We start from the raw sequence: 23,008 nt of genomic DNA on the forward strand, positions 1-23,008 counted from the left end.
TAGTTAGGGATGGATCCACTGATCCTGGCTCCAAGGCCTTCCTGCCTGCCCCTGCTGTTGGATGCCACCAACTCCTTTTTGCACAGAAAAATCTGACTTTGGGTCTGGTCTCTGGAATGGAACCATTTACTGCTTTTCCAGAGCAGCCTCCATAGAAATGTGTGAGAAATCACAGGGTGGGTGGGAAAATAGAGGCACTGCTTGGTGACATGGAGAGGCCACATGTGCCTGCAGGGTCAGGTGCTTTTGTGCAGAGTGTGCCTGAAATCCAAGCTGAGATACATGAGATACATGCTTGTATTTTTCCTTGGGATGTTCAGCTCCCATTTAATTTCCTTCCCTCGTTATTTTTTTTTACCTTTGGGCTGAATGGAGTTTTAGCAAGGGAATTGGCACGTAGGATGTCTGGCATCAGGATTATACCTAAAGCAGCTGCCAAATAAGCAACTGTTGTATTGTAAAAAAGTGTTTGCAAATGCATTTTGAAGTTTGAAATGGAAACTTTGTACTCTCCCACACATTTGTTTTCTAATAAAACATCCACAGTCCAGAATAGGTAATATCCAACAGTGCTTAATTTAACCAGGATTAGGAGCAGGATCAGTTTAACCCTAGTGAGGGTTCCAGTTAAAATTAATTGCCACAGGGTGTCACTCCTGCCTTGCACAGGTAGAACCTGCCAGGCATTTTCCTCTCTTTTCACACCCTACAGCTTGTACAGTTTAGAATATAAAGCTCAACATTTCTGGTGTGGTTCTGCAGCTGAAGCTCAGTGTTCAGGAGGCTCTGTGTGGTTGGTGTGTGATCTCTGCAAAAGGACAAGTGAGCCCTGGGTGTTGCTGCTCTGCTGTCGTGGTTTGGATGCTTGTGCTCAAGGGAGGTGGAACCAGCAGGGATGGGGAGTGTGGGGTAAATACCTGTCCTGTGGGGTTGGAAATGAATCAGCTTTAGTGTCACCAGGGTCATCAAAAGGCTTTGAACTGGCTCCTGTGTTGTGCTTGGCTTAGGGAAAGGAACAGCTGCTGGGCATATTCCAGGGTGTTATTTCCTACCTGTGACATAAACCTGCTTATCCAGCACGAGAGGTTCCCCCTCCCTGTGCTGACAGGAATGGTTTGTATCCCTGTGCCATGAATGGAGAACTGCTCTGGGTGAAAAGTGCTCTTCTCCCACTCAGCTTGAGGGGTTTCCTCAGTCTCACAAGTTGTGCCAGCCTAGGAAGGGAAGGGAAGGAGGGAAGTGGGTTTCTCCTGGCAGCAGGACAGGGGGGTGCTGGGCTGAAGTGTGGGTGATGCTGCAGCATCACTGACCTGCTGCTCCCACCAAACCACCTCAGCTCTGTGGTCACACAGCCCAAACCCTCCTGATTCCATCCCAGAGCAGTTTGTGGAGCTGCTCTTGAGCCAGTGCAGGGAGAGTTTGTGGGCTGGGGACTGCAGGCAGCGGGCACACCTCGGAGCAGAGCTCTCAGAAATGCAGCAGCACGGGCTGGGCTGCTGGGAACTCACCAGTGGCTGCTCCTAAAGCCCAGAGGTACCTGGCAGCTCCCTGCTGCTCTGGGGGTCCCTTGAGGCAGGACAAAGCTGAGTGAGCCGAGGCTGCTGGCAGAGCTGGCATTGGAGTGTCACAGGCTCCTGCTGCTGAGGGGTCCCCAGGCTGCTGGGGCTGCCCAGAGCCCTGTGCACTGCTGGCTCCTTGCAAGTGTGCTAAGATGGGTCTGATACTCAGTGCCATGTAAACAGAACAGCCTTGGAATGACAATTCAGAATCTGGTGCTCTCTGGGGTAGTAAGTGGCATTTCTCTCTTACATGGACATAGTTTACACATTCAACAGAAGCACCCATGTATTCTGGTGTTTTCGGGTGATCCTGCAGTGCTTTAAGAAAGTGTGAGTCCCCACTGATCTCCAGCTGATAATTTCCATGTATCCATGCTCCTGTGGATTGTTTTTTTAAGCACTTTTACTGCTCCTGCATGAGCAGCCATGCAGCAGAGAGTGGCAGTGGCTGGTGGCAGTTCCCCTGGCGATGGGAGCAGCACTGCTGGGACCCAGCTCACCTGGAGCAGGGACAGCAGCAGCCCTGGCAGTGCCACCTGTGCCCAGCTCACAGAATGCAAAGAGAACTCCAGACTGATCCCTTTTCCCCAGTGCTGTGCTGTTCCTGCTGGCACAGTGCCCACACAGGAGAAGGAATTTTCTCAATTTCCTTTACAGAGGCCAAACTATTTGAGTCATTTGAGATCACACATAGGTTAGGTTTGGTTATTGCAAATGCAGAATTGGCAACCAAGAGAAAGGAAAGTGCATCTGTTTTAAACACAAAATGCTGCTCATGAGGTTCCATGTTTCAAATTTATTCCAGATGCTCTTGGTGCAGTTGCTCTCTTTGTTGCTCCCCTTCTCAGTGATGTCCCTGTTGTTGAACCAGTTTAAATCTCACCTAATTCACTGGGAGCCAGGCAGGCACTGCAGGGGTTGTAATCAGCTGTCTGCACAGGGGCTTTGTGGAACTGGGGTGGGAGGAGGAGAAATTCCACCAAGGTAAGACAAAACAGAACTCAGCATTCAGAGAGCTCTTCCTTCACCCACCCAGACAAACCCACACCTGTAGACAGCCATGGACTCATTCATGGAGATGGCTGCTGTTCCCACCATGTGTAGAATTCTTTACCTCAGTTTACCGTGGTTTGTTGTTCAGGTTTTTTAAACAGGTCACTATTTGCCAGTATGTGCCAGGATTTTATTACAAATTTTCAAAAAGTCATTAAAAACCACTGACTCTTGTCTGGAAAACTCTACAGAACAAGGCTTATTACCTTAACAAAACATCTTGGCACTCCTATAAACATCTTATTTTAAATGTTCTGCCCATCAACAGATGACAGTACCCAGCTTTCTCCAGTAGTTTTTACTCACAGCTTTGAATTGTGATAGCAGAAAATGAATGTTACTATTTTTGCTTTCTGCTTTCCATACACAATGCAGTGAGGTTTCCAAAATACACAGCCTAGGAGTTATTGTGCTCACTAGACAAATATGAAATAGTTTCTTTTGCATCTATGGCACTTCAGCCTTGAGTGTGGCAAGTAAAAGATTAAATAATCTGAACTGAAATAAAAGCATTAGTCCCTCTTTCCTTCTCTTTAACAGCTCCTTGGAATAACTAACAGTACTTGTGTTTGTACGAGTGTCTGGGAAAGAGCTGTGAGAATCACGTTTCCCAGACTGTGTGGAAAGAGAAAAGAATTTGTTAAATATATTTAAAGATGGCTTCATGGCCTGTACACGTAATAGAACTGTGAGCCCTGTGTTTAATTACGTTGTCTGGAATCACTGAAGGAATTTGGGCAGTGAAATGGTGGAGTAGTTAAGAACAACATTCATCCCCTTTTATGTAAAGTTTGGTTGGAGACCTTAGGGAATGACCATGATGATACACAGACTAAGGAACTGTTATTTGGCTATAGGATAATGTAATTCCTGACACAGTATTTCTGATCATTCCACACTGTTTAAACACAAGCCATGGCAAGCCACTTACCCTGAACCTGTTTGGCTAAAAGGAGTTCACTCTTCAGCACACAGACAATAGCAATGTAAAAAATTCATAGTAATTTCTTCCTTCTTTTGTTAAAAAATGAAAAGCCCAGGACTGTGGTGGCCAAACTCTCCTGAGCTGCTGGAGGGGAAACACAAACCACCCTGCAGTGAATGTTAGTTTGGCATCCTGACAATCATGAAATGTCTTTGAAATTCTGCTGAAACCTTTTGCTCATCTTTTTTTCTTTCCCATTTTCAGCCATCCCTTCCCAGTGAAGCTGTTCAACCTCTGTAAAGAAGAGATCAGAAGGTCCAAAGACATCCGGAAGCTTCGCTCCAGCATAGGAGTGTGAGTTAATGAAATCAATCTTCTCTCCTAGGAAGTGAAGAATCTTTAACTTGCCAGATGTAACAGGTCTGGTTCATGTAGAATTTAAATGGAAAATACACAGAGATACATGTGATTGAAGGTTGTGAGAGTCTCAGAGCTCTGGATGATCTGATAAAGTTGTTCAAGTTTTAAAACCTTTATAGTCCTAAAGATGCTTAAAGGGAATTGTTTGCTTTTTCTTTGTAGAGAGCACAGCTTCCCCTCCCTGCCTTTTTCCCAATGTCCATCTTCATCCTAATCCTCAAAATGCACTTGTGCAGTTATAACACAAGATCTGTTTTTTTCTGGTATTTTCTAGATTTTGTGGCCTGATTCAATTTCAAGGAGACATGAGAGAGAAAGTTTTCTTCCAGTTGTTCATCCTCCTTTGCCATCCCTTTCCTATCGTAAGTGCTGAAGACTTTGCACATTATCAACTCTGTTCTTTACCATACTTTACAAATGAAAAATAACTGGAAGTGTATTAAAGCAGCATTCTCTTTAGCAGGTATTAGTGTAGAGAACAGGCTTTATTTCTCAAGGATCTGCCCCTGACACTGCTGGCTGCCTGCCTGCCATGTACCTGCTGTGCCACACGTGCTGCCCTTCCACCTCCTGCCCTTACTGGTTAAACTGGGAGCAATGCAGGTGCCTCAGCCATTTGTTTCTGGGAAGACTTGTGCACCATTTAGTGCTGAAAGCTCCAGCCAGATAAGTTACTCTCAGTTCTGTGACATTTCTGAGAGTAGCAACACTGGAGTAGGGCTGTTCAAGGAAAATAAACTTTTTTTATCAGGTGTGATAAAAGCTGGTGCAGTGCAGGAAGGTTTAGCAGAATTTTTACCTTTTACCTATAACTTAACAGGACACAAAAATCTGAGTATGTACAAGAGATCATGTGTGTGATGACACTATTTTAGTCCTTTAAAATCTGTGTGGACTTAGGAAGGTTTGGGGTTTTTTTCATTGCACAAACCTGGGAGCCCCTGACCCTGCAAAGTTTGGTACTTGAGGTTTCTGTTGCATTTCCATGTTGTGTGTTCTTGCTCCATGAGGAATCCTTTGCAGGAGAGACACAATGTAAGAGATGGAGTGAGATCATTTCAGTTCTGTGGTTTATTGGTTTTTTACATCACAAATGTGTTTTGTTTTTACAGGTGGGTCAATGGGATTTGGGTCCAGAAATAACCCTGTAATTCCTTTGCCTTCCTTTGGCAAAGCTGGGCCATTCTCACATGTTTGAATTCCTTCCCTGTGAGGGACAGAGGTGTGGAAATGGGAAATCCTGCACCGAGTGTAGGAGCAGGAGTTCCGTGGGGTGCTGAGATGAAATTCCCTGAGGTGCAGGAAATCCCTGTCAGAGGCAGGTGACACAAGGTGACAGCAGCCAGCTGAGGGACCAGCACCAGTGGCAGCTCTGGGCTCCTCCCTGTGGATCAGAGCATCCAAAGGAGCCCACGAGGATGGTGAAGGCTCTTGAGGGGAAGCCGTGTGAGGAGCAGCTGAGGGCACTTGGTGTGTTCAGCTGGAGGAGACTGAGTGGAGACCTCAGTGGTGTCACAGCTTCCTCATGAGAGGAGGAGGAGGGGCAGAGGAAGCACAGACACCGATTCTGCTCTGGGGTTACCAGTGACAGGACTTGGGGAATGCCCTGAAGTTGTGCCAGGGGAGGTTTGGGTCGGATTTCAGGGAAAGGTTCTTCCTCCAGAGGCTCCCCAGGGAGTGGGCACGGCCCTGAGGCTGCTGTGGACACCTCAGGGTGCCCAGGGGCTGCTCCTGGGGGGGTGCAGGGCCAGGACTGGGCTGGAGGATCCCTGGGGGCTCTGCCCACGCTGCCTCTCCCGCAGATCCGGAAGACGACGGCGAGCCAGCTGTACGAGATGCTGCTCACCTACAGCGACGTGGTGGAGCCGGCCATCCTGGAGCAGGCCATGGGCATCCTCAGTGACACCAACTGGTGCGTGCAGTGCTGCCCTGAAACACCCCCTGTGCCCTGCAGTCACCAGAACACGCTGCCTTTGAAAGCTGGGGCAGGAAGCTGTAGGAAGTGGGTTCAGCTCTTTAGTGCTTGCAGGCCATGAAAGCACTGCTGCAAGAATTCCTCTCTTCTGAACTCTCCAGGATACTGGCCCTGCTGCAAGGGGATGTATAAAATCACCATTAGATAAAGTAAAATACCCATATTTTTCTAACTACATAAAAAGGGAGGAAATCTTGGAAGTTTTCCATGAACCAGAGACTGGGCTGTGCAAACAGTCAAACTTCAACTGTACAGACAGTTTCTTGGCATTTATGAGCACTGGCAGGATTTGGGGAAAGGAAGGATCTCTGCAAGCTGGAAAACAACAGAATTAGCAGAACAGCTCAAATCTCCCATGAAATGTAATTACTCAACATGCTACAAGCGTTGTATTCAAGCAGAGATTTGGAATTGGAGCAGTTCAGATGTTTCCCAGGCATAGGATGGCATGAATTAAACAACCACTTCATAGAATGTAATTCATTTTTTTCACTCCTTTTACCTGTACTGTTACCTTCTTCCAGGGACAAGGGAAGAGGGTCCTGTTCTTCATGAGCATGATCCAGTGACTTTCAGAGCAAAGGAATCATTCCATGAGCAGCTCTGCAGTGACAGGAGCAGGGAACCAGCATTTTGGCACTGGATTTTCCCCTTTCTGCAAATTCATTATCATCACCTGGGCAGATTGATAAAAGGTTGCATGGCTGGGAGATTTGAGAAAATACAGAATTTTAAGATAAATGATTATTTTATTAGTTTTGCTGCCTTGTTAAATACTTTTCCTTGTCACAGACCTGGGCCAGCACAGCAGTCACAGAGAACAGACAAATATAGAAAAATATATCATTTTATTTAGTCATTATATTAAATGGCTGTCTTCATTGACATTTCATGGAAATAAATTTATCCCAGACAAGCTCAAAGAACAAATACACATTAAGGGTGGGTGACAGAGTTGCAGACTGCATGTTACACTGTTTGGCTTTTATGCAGTTTCCAGTTTATTTCCATGCTGGAGTTTATAATAACTTTATATTTGTGAAAAGAAAGCTGAGTTTATCATTAGGAAGGGCGGCTGCTGCTCTTTTTCTGAATTTTCCAGTGCAGAATTAGAACAAGAGTCTCAGGTTTGAAGGGGTGGTTGCCAGCAGTTCTGCCTGTGGTTACAATTCCTTGTTTACGTGGAAATTTAGGATTGTGTTGGGTGTGAGTCAGAACTCCATTAGGAAACCTGCATTTAAGAGCAGGCTTGCTCAGGAATTGCATGAGGACTTTGTTACCTGGCACTGAGCAGGATGAGCTGAGTGCTGTCACAGGGGATGGCTCCAGGGCCAGCACTCACAGTGATGCAGGAGAAGCAGTGGCAGTTCAAATAACTGGGTTTCTGAATCCAAACAAAACACTTCCCCAGAAAAATGAATATTCTCTTTTTACCCTGTCATTTTTAGGGTGTGCCTGGCTTTTTCTGGCTTGGAGCAAGCCCTGGGTACCCTGCTGCACTATGGCCATTGCTCTGAGATGAAAGACAAAAAGCTCATGTACTCAAAACTGATTTATCTTGGTAGATTTGTTTGCAGAAAAAGAGATTTGAAGTTGTTGCTGTCACAGTGAGCTGCCTGTTTTCCTCAAGCTCTCCCAGTGCTAAAATAATCAGTCTAAATTCTGAATTTCCCTATTTATTAGCAGCAGGAAGACAAATGAGAATTTGAAGGGATATGGTAATTACTGGATACACGTATTTGCCTTGTTGGGACTCCAGAGATTTTTATCATACAGTTGTGTCATACAGAGTTTAAACAAATTACTCTGTAAATAACAGATTTTGTTTAGCCACAGGAAAGTTTCCAGTAAATAAGATAAATTGTCCAAGGTGTGAAAAAAAAGTTGAAGTGATTTCTAACTCACCCTTTTTTACTTTTTCTCTATAAAGAGGATGGGAGAGTCTTCTCCAAATCCAATAACTTTAGAGAATCAATTAAATGAACTTTCAATCAAAAGGGCTGTGCAAATAAGTAGGGTTTTTAATATAAAACTCTATAAAATAATAGTCTTGGTCATTTCATTAGCCACTGGTTACCTGTGGCAGATCTGGTGGGTATTTGTGGTTTATCTGACTTAAGGTGGTACAAAACTGGTCCATTACTCTTCAGATGTGACACAACAAAAACTGCTGGCATTTGAAATGTGCATGAAAGGACAGAGCCATTGTGATGCAGGGCTGACCTGGATCACTGAGGGAGTTGGATGGATGTGAATTAACTGAAATAACCTCTGCTTTCCCAGGGAAGCAGAGCTGCCCGTGGTGAGGGAGAGACGAAACTGCCTCTGTGACCTGCTGCAAGTGCCCCGACCCCAGCTGGTGACCAAGGTGAGGTGGGAACGTGCTCCAGGGGGTGCTTTGTTCATGGAGGTGTCCCTGAGCATGTTCCCAGGCAGCTGCACAACACGTGGGATGGCTGGAGCTGGTGCCTCAGGCCCTTCCAGCCTCATTCCAGAGAGCATTCCAGGCTGGCAGCGCCACATTCCAGACACAGATGTGCAGCCACTGCTCCTCTGCCCTTCCTGGGGAAAGGGAAAAGACAGGAACTTCTCCATTTCAACAGCAAGATGATGACAGGAGGTGGTGTGCAAACCACAGGATTGCAGCACTGCCTCTGTGCATGAATAGCATACAAAACCATAAAGTGCATGTGTGTGTGTGTATATATATATATATATGTATATGTAATGTATATTTTTAGATAGTTTGGATGTGCCCACCCAGCTCAGTATTTCAGAAGTACAGAACTTTCTGCTTTGGTAGGGGTTCTAGAAGAGGTTTTTGTGTTTTAAAGAATATGGGTTACTGTGTGTATATAAATATTTATCTTTCTTTAAAGACTCATACTTAAGACACTGTGAATACCCTTCAAAGACCTCCTGCTGCCTCATAGCAGTTTCTTCACTCATTTTCCAGTTTTTACCATCTGCTTTTAGTACAATTTTAAGAAACCTCAGCTAACATTTTTGTAATTCTGGAAAACAAGACTCTGAGCCTCCTGCCCAGACAAGAGTTGTTTTTAGAATGAAAACTGACCCGAGTGTTGCTTTTAAAGATTTTCTATCAAGTTGAGGGAGTTGGATGGATGTGAATTAACTGAAGTAACCTCTGCTGTCCCAGGGAAGCAGAGCTGCCCATGGTGAGGGAGAGACGAAACTGCCTCTGTGACCTGCTGCAAGTGCCCCGACCCCAGCTGGTGACCAAGGTGAGGTGGGAACGTGCTCCAGGGGCTGCTTTGTTATGCTCAAAATAAGAGATCTTACAAGATGAACTCCCTGATCACAAAAAACCTCCTTATTTTAATTCTTAATTATTGAAGGCTGAGAGAAGACTGATGCTTAAGGAGAAAACTGTCTCTATGATAAACAAAATAATAAGAAATATCCAAATACACGTCCAGGTATCTCCCTGGAGCTGGTACAGGTGGGATCTGGATCTTTTGTGCTCAGTTTGGAACTCTCCCTCCTGCTCCCCTGAGCATAAGCAGTCAGTGTAACTTCCAGCCCAGAGCTGAGCTTGCAGCTCACTGTGCCACTGAGGAGGAGGAGGAGGAGGAGGAGGAGGAGGAGGAGCTGTCCCAGCTGTCCCTGTGTCCCCAGTGCTGCTCCCAACAGTGGCCAGAGCTCAGCTCAGGTGGGAGAAGCTGAGAGCTGAGAGAGGAGGCCAAGCATGGCAGGATAAAAAGCTGAATGAAGTTGGCTTCAGCTGAAATCAACACTTTCTACTCCTTTAAATTTAATACAACTAAATCTTGCTGGAGGACATTTCAGACCATGGTGTTAAAAGGACTAAAAGGAGAGCTTTGCATTTTCTTTGCTGTTCAGGTTTGTTAATTACCTGGCTGGGACAGTGCCAGGACAGCGATGCCAGACACCTGCTCCACATGACCTGTCCTTTTCTTTCTCTCTGCAGAGCTCAGCATGAGGAGAAGCCCTGGCTGCTGGGCTGTCCTGGAGCTCGTGGTTCCTGTGCTGCCAGAATGGGAAGAGGCTGAGCCATGGCTGGATCCCCACATGCTGGATCTCAGCAGAGCTGAGGGCTGCACTGCTGCACAGGAGAGGCAGAGCCTGTCTGAAAGCACAGATGTGCCACGGGAAGACAACCAAAATTCCATGTTTTCAATTTTTAATGTTGCTGTCTGGCAGGTTCTTGTCATGCTCTGTCACACTGACCTGTCTGGTTTGGTGTCAGTGGTTTGTGACTGAACGAAGCCTGTGCTTCTACACACACCAAGTATTAAACCTGACCTGCTGTACTGGTCTCTTCAAGATTTATTTTTCAGAGTGAGAATGGCAACACTCAGTGATGCTGAAATCATCCTGAGCATCAAGTGTCTCTGTGGAAAAGTCTGTCATTCCAATGTCACAGTCAAACAAAAACCCCAGGCTTCACTTCAGCTGATGTCAAAGCCTCTCCTAACAGCTCGTTATGTAACTGATGCAGACAAATTGTTTTTGTGGTACACTCAGTTTTGAAGCAGGTGACTCAGTTCTTCAAGCAGCTGCCAGGAATCCAGCTCATTTCTTACCCCTTACAAAATGAAATAGCTTCAAAATTGATCTTTAGTGAGATCAGTGGGATGGGGAGGTCAAATGCACAGGCCAAATCATATTGTAATTACACTGTTATTTTATGGCTGTAATTAAATCCCACTATCCCAACACTTGAACAGTGGCTGTGTGTATACACAGACACTTCTCTACAAATTTGAAAGGAAGGAAAAGTTTAGGCAGAGAAGCTAAAACCAAGCCAGTTTCTCTGTGAAGTAAATGTTGCAAACTGCAGGTGCTCACTTCCAACGCTCCAACCTGGCTGGCTCAGATTCTGTTTGGTTTTGAAGAAAGTAACTTTAAATGAGCTTATTCAACACTTCTTAAGGATTCTTGCAAGCTGGACTGGCAGGTGGAATTAGTGGAGCTCAGGGTTCTTCACTGACTGTTTCACTGAGCTCCCACTGAGCAGAGCTATTGGCCACGTGCTGCACACACCCCAGGAGGAAATGTTCCTTCACCCACAGCCCCTGTGCTGCCCCACTGCCACTCAAAGGGAACTTTCTAGAACGTTCTTGAGAGATCTTGGGTTGTAAAGTTACACCTGTAGGTCTCTGCTGCAAGAACAGCCCAAGCTGTGGGAAGGTGCAGTGGAAATGGTGAGGAGCTGCAGCTGGGCTCACCTGGCTGCCAGAGCCTCAGCTGTGCTTCTCACACAGCCCCAAAGCTGAGGATGCTCCCTTTGAACCAGCCCTGGCCTCTGCAGAGCCCTGGGAAACACCAGCAGCTCTCAGAGAATGTGCTGGGAGCGGGGAAGGGCTGAGGGCTCCAAGCAGTGTGGGACAGAGAACTCTGCACTTGCAGCTCTTCAGGCTTTGCCCGAGGCTTCCCTGTGATTTCAGTGCTCAGGAAACCCAATAATGGCCTGTGCTTGGTGGGTGTTAAAATTAGAAACAAAATTTCCCACTCCAGCTGAGTGATGTGCAACAGTAAAACTCAGCACACAGCATTATCCCCTTGTAACTGTGACCTCCCTTACAAAGGGGTTACTCAGCCCAAAGATTAAATGAACAAAGCACAAATGACTCAAATATTCTAAATCCCTGAAGAATTTGGTGTTCCTGCACCCAGAAACACAGAGAGCTGCACACTTCAGTAGCACTGCCTCACCTTGGTTTAGTTAAAGTGATAATAATCAACCCCTTCCTTCAGGTTCAGCGTGTCCAGGTTTGTTTCAAAGGCTCCACCTGTCAAGTCCTGTGAGGAAAGAAGAAGAAAATGAGATCAAACTCATTTCAGGTTGGGTTACTGATTCTTTAGACCACAGAAAAAAGTTCCATTTGCAGAACTAAACAAATAAACCGAGGCTCAGGAAAGTTTCTACTCAAAAATTCAGGGTATGTTGAAAAGTTAAGTGTTCAAATCAGTGTGGGGAAAATACCAGACACCTCCTCAAAAGAGCTGCTCAGCCCAGCTCTGCTCCTGTGTTTGCTAACCCAGACATGGGCAGAAAATGGACCAAGGGAGTGAGCTGGACAAGTGCTTTGGGTGGATTTTGGGCACTGATTAAGTTGTCTGATAACACAAGCCCTTCATCAAGCAGGTGAAATACTCTGCAGAGTTAAAGGTGTTTGCTCTGGGCCCCAGTTGAGTTATCAGGACAGGAACAGGGTGCAGTTGGTCCATGAGGAACCTCAGTGATGTCAGGAAAACAGGGAAACTTCAGCATTCCTGAGCACTGGGGTCTTCCTGGAATCCTTAATTACTGATCTTAAAGATTGGCACCGAGAAACCCCCAAAAATTAACGATGACAACACCACAGGTGGGGGATGAAGCAGTTGCTTGTGTTTGTGTGGTTGGCCCAGCACAGCAAGGGTGAAGTTTTAACTGTGAATGTTCAGGATGGGAGGTTACAGAAATGGAGTCCAAATGAAACTGGAATTGAAGGAGTTGGGAAAAATAACCTGCTTTATAGAGGGGTTAAAAAAATACATAAGAGACCAGATGCTAAAAAAGTGGCAGAGTTGAAGACAAATCTTTCATTCCCAGAGCACAGGACAAACCAGGCAGGGCTGTACAATAAGAGATCTAACCACCAATTTTCTGAAAACTTTATACAATCAAACCAGTTCAATTACTATGACAGAAAAATAAAAATCCCTTTCATTTCCAGCCACTGGAATCCAAGCCAAGCCAGGGCTCAATGCAGCATTTTTAAGTTTGTTTTTACCTCCAAGTGAGAGCAAACAGGGAGCACAAACCCTTGGGTGAAGTGCTCTGACCAGCTAAAGCCACACTTCCATTCTCTTCAGCAAAAACTCAGACACACAGAGCAGAATTCCAGCTCCAGCTGTCTGTGAAGCCACTATAAAATGCAAACTGAGCAAAGATCAGAGGATGCCTGCTTCTTCCAGAAGGATTTGCTCTGGTACCAAAACCACACCAGTGATCACAAGGGAGGAACTGCCTGAAAAAATAAATGAGCCCAAGCTGCTCCAAGTACTTGGCCAACAGAGTCACTTCTTGTAAACAACCCACTTAATAAACACATCTAATCCCCAAAATCACCCTCTTAGAGCTGCATAGAAACATGCAGGTTTTGTCTGTATCAAAAGGAAAAATAATCCCCTACCACAAACAGCAAAATAAAAGCCAATAAAGCCCTTTAAAGCACACTGCCTTCTTCAGAAAATGGTGATGAACTTTGGATGGTAAAGAATAAGCAAGCAGAAAATGCTCAGTGGCCATGAAAAGAAAAATGGACTGAAATCCCAACTGAAGTCAGAGACCAGGGTTTGCAGACAAGATGTTGTATAATAGTCTCATTGTAAGGGCTTCACAGATTAAATGTGCTTTAGAACAGGTTGCACAGATGTTTTGTCTGGGGACTTCCACCCACTGTTATATGCAGTATGAAAAATTAAATTAGTTGTAATAGTACTTGCTGATCCAAGAGTTTATCAACCAACAGTACACAACAAAGCCCTGAGGCACTCTCAGGCTGGCTTTACAACCCTGAGTTAGGGCTGAGTTGATGATGAGGTTGGGAGTGCCAAGTTAAAAGCAGGCTGGAGCAGAGGAGAGGAGGTTCAGAGGAGAAGAGATCCAGCACAGCCTTAGGATGTCAGTGTTGTGTGGAGCTGCAGGTTTTAGCTGCTGTCAGAGGGGTTTTTATTGGTGCTCACCACTGCAATGTATTTGCTGTTTTAAAGCTTCTGTGTTATAGCAGCAGCAGAACTGCTGGTTATCATCTTCTAATTATATTATCAGGGCAATTAAACCAGTTGAAATAAGTTACCACAGTCAGATACAGAAGATGCTTCACAACTGGCAGGGCCAAACAAAATGGCTTTTAAGGTCTGATTTAAAAGAAAGCCTTTGCTATACATGGGGCTGCAAAATACTTGGCCCAAAGGAGGCTGAGTGCATGTGCTCATTGGGGTATATTTGGTATTGAGCAAGGAAGTTCAACAGATTCAGCTCCTTCACAGAAGCTCTCCCTTTTCTTAATTTTACCCAATACTGATTTAAATCCCAAAATACCTTGTGCAATCAGTTTGATAAAAAAAAAAAAGCCATTCAGCTGTAGAGCAAAAGCTTCTGAGAAAAGCCACTTACAGTAAATAGAAACTCATTTTCCTAAGGAGCAAGTGCAGCTCATGAAGCCAAAGGTGGAACTCACCAGCTTCACACAGATCACAAAGGGCGGAGTCGCGTCCCTGAAGTGACACACTGGAATTTTGGGTTTTGGTCTCTCCTGCAGGAAGAAGGGGTACAGAAGAATTCAGTTTACTTGCTAGCTTGGTTTTAGGAGCTGCTAAACTGTAAAAGGGAAGATGAACCATGTTGAACCATGATGCTAAAGAGACCCTGCTCATTCTCTGCCCATTGTTTCAGTGCCCATCACATTTCAGTGTAATTGTGTGAAGTGACACCAGATCTGAGTTTGGAGCTTCCTGCTGCAGAGAGGAGCAGCTCTCACTGCTTCACTGCTTCCTCCTCACCTCCAAACTGCACTTCCAGCCCTTTCCCAAACAATTCCCTCTTTGATAGCAAGGTATGCAGCTTCAATAGCCCGTCCCGTAACAAACCATGTTCCTTCTTTTTTTTGGTTAATTTTTTGCCATTTTTGTGAGCTCAGACTGTGCCCTCAGAGCAGGCACAAGAGCAGAGACAGAGGAGGAGCTTTTCCTGCTGCTGGGAGTTGTCAGAGGACTTATGGTCAACTGGGACTTCACCATGGAGCCAAGCTGCAGGATTTTCTAAGGATTCACAACAGTTGCAGGACAATCTTCTTTACAGCTGATCTGAGAAAATGGGTTTGTTCTGGGAAGATGAAAGCCCAGGGTCTGTGTCAGTCATACTGACAGTGTTACTGAACTGCTGGGCAGTGAAATGCTGACTCCCAGTTGCTTCCATGCAGCTCAAAGCACTTCATGTTTTCCCAGCAGCGAATTGAACAGCTACTCCAGGTTAAGCACAAACTGTGCCTGAGGAGGGGCCCTCCTGTCCCTCCTTCCCAGATACCTCACCCCTTACCCCTGGCAAACTGAGGGTAATTTGATTCACAAGATAACCTGCTGGAAAACTTTTAATTTTGAGGGTTCCTTTCCCATTATCCATCATAAACCAAATTCTACTCCCATTCAGAAGACAAACCTGTCAGTGAAGACTTTCACCCCATCATCAGAATCCTTTCAGAATAAGTATTTTTGTCTTTCTAAACTGACTGAGTGTGAAGCTGACAGCCCTGGCTCCAGTTTGCATTCCAGTGTCCATTCCCAGCCCTCCAATCTTCTGTCACGGCCTCTTTACCAAAATGGGCTGCTACACAACATACATGATCAGTGACAAATTCCTTCATCACATTCCCCAGGACACTTCTAGATCACAATAAAGAATGCAATGGTTATAACTCACCTCAGATTCCTCATAAGTGTAGAATCCTTTTGTTATTTTCTTTTCATCGACATCACAAAATGCAGTTACCTGGAAAACAGAAGCAGAATGTTTCAATAGCAGCATTTCACCTGAAATGTATCTGTGAGCAGAGCTGCAGGCAGGGGAATGGACACAGGAATGGGGTAAAGCACCCTGGGCCTCCTTTGGAGCTTAAACCCTTTTTAAATCCTTTCTGTATCTTAAGATCTTAAATCCTTTGTGTATCTTAAGGAGTTGAGAAATTCTGCAGTTGTTTATGAGCACACTCTGATCTAAGTCACTGCAAAGGGAGCACCACCAACCCCGTTCTCAGGGAGTAAACTCAACCAGAGACCATCTCCTTGTTTTGGCACTTCCACTAAAACCCAAGATGAGATGGAATAAAAACCTCTCTTGTCCACCCCAAGCATGGACTGCACCCCCAGACACCTCAGGACTGGGACTACCTCCCTGTTTGTCCTCAGTTCCAGGGCACAGCACACCAAATTTGGGAATTCCTATGGTTATGGACTTGAATTTTTCAACTGAAAAGTTCAGCAGATCTGATGTTTAAACACAAATAATTACTACTTTGCTTTGCTTATTCTTACTAGAGTTATGAAAGCATTATTTGCAGCCCTAGGTGCCAGATATTTCAGATGGGTTTTTATTTGCATTCCTCATAAATATGCAGGCAGAATAAATGCCTGCCATCTAAAATACACAGTGGCTTTATTTTTGAGCCACTAGGTTGCCAGGAACATCTTGCAAGAGTTTTTAAAATAAACATGGCTATGTTTTCCTTTGACTTCCATTGGATCTATTCATATTATCTACATTGAGCTCTTATGCTGAAGCAGAACGCTTGAGATAGTTAAAGTCATACAGAAATCAATTATTCTGGTGAAAGCTGGATAGCAGCTTTCATATCTTTTTAATTGCTCCATTAAAAATTGATTAACAACACTTACTGCTGAGAAAATCTGAAAAGCCAAACAGCTGTTTATTAATTTATTAAGTTAGAGAAGGCTGAAAAAGCTGGCTAGCTTTCCATGTCTAAAATCTCTCTCACACATTTTCTTCCTGTGATTAAGATGGTTTTCTTTTACCTAAAGTGACCTCATTCTGTTTGTCTAGAGGGAAACACTGATTTTCTAATACCATAATATCACTTCCTTCATTAAAAACATCAATGGCAAGAGAATGCAAACAGAAGCATCAAGGGACTGCAAATAAGGCTGCAAAGCACCAGTGGCCCAAGCAATGAGGAAAATGAATTGAGAAACTGGAGGGGTGGGCAGGGCCAGTCCTTGGAACCCCTCAGAGACCTGGAGAAGAGGTTGCTGAAAAACAGGCACCAAAGGAAGAACAGAACCTTAAGGAAACACAGAATTTCCACAGTGGGGCTGTGTGAGTGAGGAATCACATCCAGAATTTGCTCTGGGTGATCCTGATGCAGAAATTGCACTGACTTTAACCCTGTGTCAGCACTGGAATGGAAATGGAAAGGAAGGAGGGAATTCGGGAAGGTGCTGGACATTGCACAAGGTGTTTGTGGCTGGTGCAGCTGGCTTAGATTAACACACACAAACAGCTCTTTCACAGATTAATACTCTTTTCATCCCTGGCCCTATTTCCATGCCCACTGCAATGCTTTGTTGTAGCTGGAAAATCAGATGGTGTGGATGTGTTCACACACAGATCTATAAATATGTGAGCAGATGAAGTCACTGTGGGAAGAGAAGTTCCCTGGCTGTATTCTCTTCATTCTGTGCTAAGCACCTTTAAAATTCTCCAATATTCAGCAAATCTCAGTTCTGCCACTTGTGTTTTACTGTCCTAGAAGCTGTGATCATAATAAACAATATTTAGCAGGATGTGCCTTCAGTGTCAACCCAACAGAGTTCTAGGAACAAATACAGTTCAATATGTTGACTTACTGTCCAATAAATGAAACTATTTTTGGAGCTGCTTATGCTCTTATAGATAATAAAACCCAAAATAAACCACCAAAACTTATGACACAAGGAAATTCTATTTATACTTTTCTGTCATTAACTGGGAATTCAGCTGCAAGATCTGTGTTGTAAAGTCTCAAAAAAACCCAAAAAACAACAGAAAAACTTGTTCACCCTCAGTGTGTTATAACCCAGTTAACAGAAACCCCTGACTGGTGCCTGAACTTCTCAGCATGAATCAATTTCTTCCTAATATCCAATCTCAGTCAGTTTAAAACCTTGTCCTGTCACTGCATCCCCCTGTAAACAATCTCTCTCCAAAGCCATTTCTTGTATCACTAAATTGCCATTAATTCTAACCCTCTCTCACCCTGGGCAATCACTTCAATTTCTGGGTGTAGAAAACTCTGTCCTTTTCCCACCCACACAAAACCCCTCTGTGAAAAAAATATCACAGGTGAGTCTGTGACAGATTTCCTTTGGAAGATGGAAAGAACTCAAACCCTTTATTTGTTATCACTGAGGTATTTCCCTGTGTAATTCTCAGTGATTCAGGCAGCTTAGATCTGGTATTTACAGCAGTATAAAACAGGTCAGACTTGAATGGGTGATTTTTCTGCAGGCTGCACACCATGTGGGTGGCCAAAATGGAAGTCAACTATTTTTCTGACACAAACTATTTATTTTCCAATTAAAGCAAAGCTATGTTTGGAGTCTAAATACAGGACTTAGGCACAGTTGTTTATCCTGTTAAGGAGAAGTCAGGCTTATGGGAGCTGTTTACTTTATACACTATCAGGATAAACCCAGAGACACCTATTTATTTTCCTGCATTAATGGGCTTCTTTCTTGTAGCTTTTATGAAGAACATCTATCCACACATGAACTCCTGCCTCCCTGTGAGAAACCATCAATTTATAAAGCTATGAAGGAGTCTCAATTTACTTTCTCTCCCCCCTTTTAGCAAAATTACTCTTTGGCAATACCTCTGACAGTACCTCTGAGTCCTCAGATCACACTTCAGTGTTAATAAAATATATGAATTATTACATGTTTTTGTTCTGAACATCACTTGTATAAAAATCTGCACAATTAAAAATTGCCAAAGGAATGAACACTGCTAATTCTCTCAGCTCAGAACTGGGGGAGGCAGCTGGGTGTCTGCTAGAGACAAGCTATGGAACTACTGTAAGTCATTTTTATAAATATGAATTGCAACTTCCATTAACAGTGGTGTAAGGGGAAAAGGAGAAATCGCCTTCTCTCTCTTAAGAGAAAGTTTACATAGCTTGAAAGATAAGAGATTTACTCAGAAACAACCTCTGCTAGGGGAAGACACTTTTGAGGAAGATAAAAACCCTTCTCTGGCTGGCTCTTCCTAATAAACACAGGGGCTCTGCAGGGCCAGGCTGGGGCTATCAGACCTCCCTGGGGAAAAGAGGATTAATGGCAGCAGATCCTTCTCCAGTGCCCAACCTGGGAAGGAAGGACCAGGAATGACACAAGAGTGCCTTGGGGTGCAGCTGGGACTACCTGCCTGTTTGAGCTCTGCTGGGATTGCACAACTATTTAATTGTTTGTTTCCTGTGTGACTGCTTGGCTGCTGCAGAGAATGTTTCCTCACACTTCCCATTCCACTCAGATTTCATAATGGAAAAACTGAAAGATTTCATCAGCTTAATGATGTCCTTTTATGGTGAATGGTTTTCACAGGATTTTATTCCCCTATCTTCTTTTCACCTGTGGTTTGCTTTGGGTCTGTAACAGCCATTTTACAGAAAACAACAACCTGTAATCAGCACATTCTCAAGGTCCCTTTGAACGAGAGGGAAGTTTCACATGGGAGAGTCAATAACTGAGTAGAATCTGACAGAAAACTGGAAACCTTTCAATAAATGGTCACCTGCACACTGTGACTTCTCCCTCCTCACAACATCAGCTGGTTTCCTCAGAGTCACCTTCAAAGAGACAACCTGCAAACCCTACAAAATCTTACTGAGCAGATCTTCCCTGCTGCATTCCCTCCACATCCCCATCTCTTTTAAACTTCTAGTGAACCCTCTTTAATTCTCCTATTTATAATTCTTTCATTGAAGCTTGTAGAAAGCCTTGAGAGCATGTTAATATACATCTCTGCAAAAGCAAAATCAATTTTGGCCATTCATGTCAAAACATAGTAACTGAGAGCATTACAATGCAAGTTTAAATAGATAACTATTTAACTTGCTTAAAGTTAAACTTCCTTTCACACTGCCATTCCACTGTCGAGGTGGGTGTAATATTCTCCCCTTTATTCATGTTTCATGTCCCCACTCCAGGCTCTGATGGTGCCACTCACACACTTTTAGAATGGTTAAAATGCTACAAAACTTGAGCTCTCCTTGGCTGTGGGAATGAACTGAAGGCCCAGAGCTGCAACATAAAATTTGGTGATGCTGCTCATGGAAAAAGGCAAAGGGAAACCAGTGGATGATTTTGGAAATGGGAAAAGGGCCTTCAAAACACTTCTTCTGTTTGCCACCAGCAGACAGGGCTGTCACAGAGGAATGGCATGGCCTGGCTGTGTACAAGCACTGTTCCCAGCACACTGATGAGCTGATGATCATTTGGTGCTTTCCCCTGCTTCTCTGTGAGCCACTGGAATGCTCTTTTCAGCCATCGGAAATGACACAAAATGTTAATGCTCAAGTTCTTCTTTTAGCTAAAGTTTGATGGAGAATAAAAGAGCAGACAAGACAGCTCAGAAACCCTCCAGGCACATGGAGCATCCCAAAAACATTTGGTTTCCATCTTCAGCTGCAAATTATAGACACAACGGATGTGTTTTAAACAAAAAAAGGTCTGTTTGACTTCATTCTTGCAGAAATGCTAATACTGAACCACTGTCAGCAGTGTGACTCAAGAAGGGGACAGCCAGGAAGCAGAATTTCCCTAAGAATACTGAGATCATGGTAATTAATTCATAAAAAAATCTACTAGTGGAATATTTTTTTTCATGTGTTGCTGTTTAGCAAAAATACTGAGCCTTGGGTTTTTGCCTGACTCCTTTGGAGACAAAGCATCATTTTAATATTCACCTACAATGGCTGAGGGAAAAGGGAGAATTGCTGAGGTGTCCTTTTCTCTTTTACCATAACCATAATTCACATTCACACTGTTTTCCAAACAAACTAAAGTAATCATTTGTTAGTGAGTATGAACATAGACAGACTGCTGCTTCCTGGAATTGCCTGAATTTTGTTTTCTAAGAAACAAAGCTCTTTGGCACAGGGCAGAGCTGGGCTTTTCAAACATCCCACAAAGACCCCGTCAGCATAAGAAATGCAATTGCTTTGTTTACCAGGTTCTAAAAATACTAGAAACATTCTTTTCTTTGAAAAAGATGTTTTCTTACACACCCTAAGCCTGACAGTTCAAATTATTTAATTCACTTCCTGAGGATTTAGCAGAGTCCAGGTTTTTCTCGAAATTATAAAATAATACAAGCTGCATGTGGTAGGTTTTTGGGGGGGGTTATTATTTATCCTAGGAGTATGTGTCCCAAATTTTCTACAGGTACTTGGTGCCAGTTGAGAAAACAAGCCTGCAGTGACTCCACACTCCAGCCAAAGTCAGTCAGGACATCTGATGAAATTCTGCATCTCAATAAAAGTCAAACAGAGCACAGCTGAAATTTTCAGAAGCCTAAACTGACTTAAAGTATAAAACCAACTAAAACTAAGTTTAGACAGCTATATTCTGTCTAAAATTAATTTTAGTTGGCTTTATACTTTAAGAGATTTTTATATCTATAAATAAACTATAATTGTCATTGTGATTATTATATATAATGTAATAATGAAATAATATATAGAATCTAATTGTCATAATAAATTAATAAATAAAGCATACATATCTTTAGTTCAATCTTAGTTAAATTATACAGCTAACTTTGGCAATCTCACCTGCACTTCCAAAGGTATTGGACTTTTTAAAATCACACTGTTTTACACAACTGGACCTTCAAGAGGAGAAAATGGTAATTATATGGAGGTAATACATCACCTTTTACCCTAAGAGGCTTCTGAATTTGTGTTTTAAAGGTGTCTAATTTGTATAATTGATGAATTCATATTTCAGGGTCTTCATTCAGAGATTCCACTTGCAGATTCAAACTGATATGAAATCTCTGGTGTTATCACAACAGAACATATGAAAGCTTAAATCTTGTCAAGTTGGTTGTAAAGGGTGAGACAGGAAAAGCATTTTATTGTTTTCAGGACTGGAAAGGATGAAGCAATAACTATTTACAACCTTTCTTCATATGGGATTTTAAAGTCTTTGGAAAGAGATTAGTCACAAAATACCTGAAGGATTTTTGAGGAAAAGTATCATGTGGAGTTTCTCTACTGGCCTTTTACTGTTATTCATTTGGAATAAAATGAAAACTGCCATGAATTACCTACTGCAAATTATATTAATTTATTTTCTGAAACTCCAGCAGCATAATTCTTCGAATAGCTCCTGGAGAAGTGAGATGTTTTTCCTGTTTCTAGAGCCCTGTGCCAGTGACTGATAGGAAACACGAGGACATGATTTAAGTTTCAATTCTGGCTGAGATGGATAGATTTGGGATCTCACTTTTGGAAAAGCTAGGAAGTTACAGTGCCAATCATAATTGTGAACAGATATCTAAAACTAGTGCTTTAATTACTACAGAGAACACTGATTTAATCAGAGATCAACCATCCAAAAGCCTCTACTCTCACCTAGGATGACACAAGTCCTTTTCTGAAGCAATTTATCTTTGTTTCTGAGAAGGCTCCTGAATACTTCAGACAACACATCAGACTGAGGGGATGGTTTGATTATTCTGTACAAGGTGTTAAGGATCACCGTGCCTGCATTTTACAGCAGTTTTCTGCAGTACCTGTGCAAACTGAGCCACACTTGGCTCGTGCAACTGCATCTGGCAGTGGGTTTGCTGAACCCAGTGACTCAGGGGTTAATGCTCAGTGCAGAATTTCTATATCCAACCAAACCACGCTGGAATATGTGCAAGTGTAACCTTGACAGAAGCAGAACAGTGTCCCAGGCTGAGCAGTGCCAAAGCAAATGTTCTGGGAAGGTCAGCAGGGCATGGAGCTCATTCCCCAGGAAAGGAGCTGGGCTTGAGGTCTTGGGCAGGAAGGTGACAAAACCCCAATAATACTGGTTTCTTCTTGCATTTTGTATCCCCTCTGCTGTGACATCTTAAAGTTGTCACTCTGTGTTGAACAGGAGTGGAGGTGGCAGATGTACCCAAAGCCTGAGGCTCTGTCTTAGCACCAATTTCCATTTTGGCTTGGTACAAAAAAACAGCTAGAAAACCAAACCAAACAAAATCCCAACACCTGAGATGGTGAGACAGCACTACAAAACCAACACAGTCTATTTTTTTCTGTAACATCTCAAAAATCTACCAGACAAGCTGCCATCCCTTCCCTTGGAATTAATTGTCTAATTTTCCTGATTTTAAGGAGAGAGAGGCACAGTGGTTACTGAGTGTCAGCCCAGTGGCCACAGCCAGTCAGTGAAATTCCAAAGGAGCTCAGCAAACAGCAATGAAAGAGAATATTTCCATAAACCCCCCAAAATCTTGTACACACTGCACTGCATGACCAAGATAAAATCATATTTAATGGACAG

General features: G+C 43.6%; 2 protein-coding genes across 7 annotated transcripts in view; one reads left to right on the forward strand and one right to left on the reverse strand.

The window, feature by feature from the left end:
• TBCD (tubulin folding cofactor D) overlaps positions 1 to 10,246 on the forward strand; it is a 117,018-nt gene extending 106,772 nt beyond the window's left edge. Inside the window, exons 36-41 of the mRNA XM_058852154.1 lie at positions 3,802 to 3,891; positions 4,232 to 4,319; positions 5,760 to 5,869; positions 8,216 to 8,300; positions 9,093 to 9,177; positions 9,885 to 10,246. Of these exons, the coding sequence (XP_058708137.1) occupies positions 3,802 to 3,891; positions 4,232 to 4,319; positions 5,760 to 5,869; positions 8,216 to 8,300; positions 9,093 to 9,140 (421 nt within the window). The 3' untranslated portion in view covers positions 9,141 to 9,177; positions 9,885 to 10,246. The remainder of the gene's footprint in view (positions 1 to 3,801; positions 3,892 to 4,231; positions 4,320 to 5,759; positions 5,870 to 8,215; positions 8,301 to 9,092; positions 9,178 to 9,884) is intronic.
• The window catches only part of B3GNTL1 (UDP-GlcNAc:betaGal beta-1,3-N-acetylglucosaminyltransferase like 1), a 108,230-nt gene continuing 91,099 nt past the window's right edge, over positions 5,878 to 23,008 (reverse strand). For 2 of the 6 annotated variants that reach the window (XM_058852158.1, XM_058852162.1), the window contains exons 10-13: positions 15,384 to 15,452; positions 14,146 to 14,220; positions 11,633 to 11,719; positions 8,361 to 8,494 (exon numbers count right to left, since the gene is read on the reverse strand). In XM_058852158.1, coding sequence (XP_058708141.1) covers positions 11,639 to 11,719; positions 14,146 to 14,220; positions 15,384 to 15,452 — 225 coding nt within the window. In that variant the 3' untranslated portion in view covers positions 8,361 to 8,494; positions 11,633 to 11,638. The other 4 variants (XR_009279032.1, XM_058852161.1, XM_058852159.1 and 1 more) reach the window with 4 other exon arrangements.

Source organism: Poecile atricapillus, chromosome 17 (assembly GCF_030490865.1).
Source record: "Poecile atricapillus isolate bPoeAtr1 chromosome 17, bPoeAtr1.hap1, whole genome shotgun sequence".
NCBI lineage: Eukaryota > Metazoa > Chordata > Aves > Passeriformes > Paridae > Poecile > Poecile atricapillus.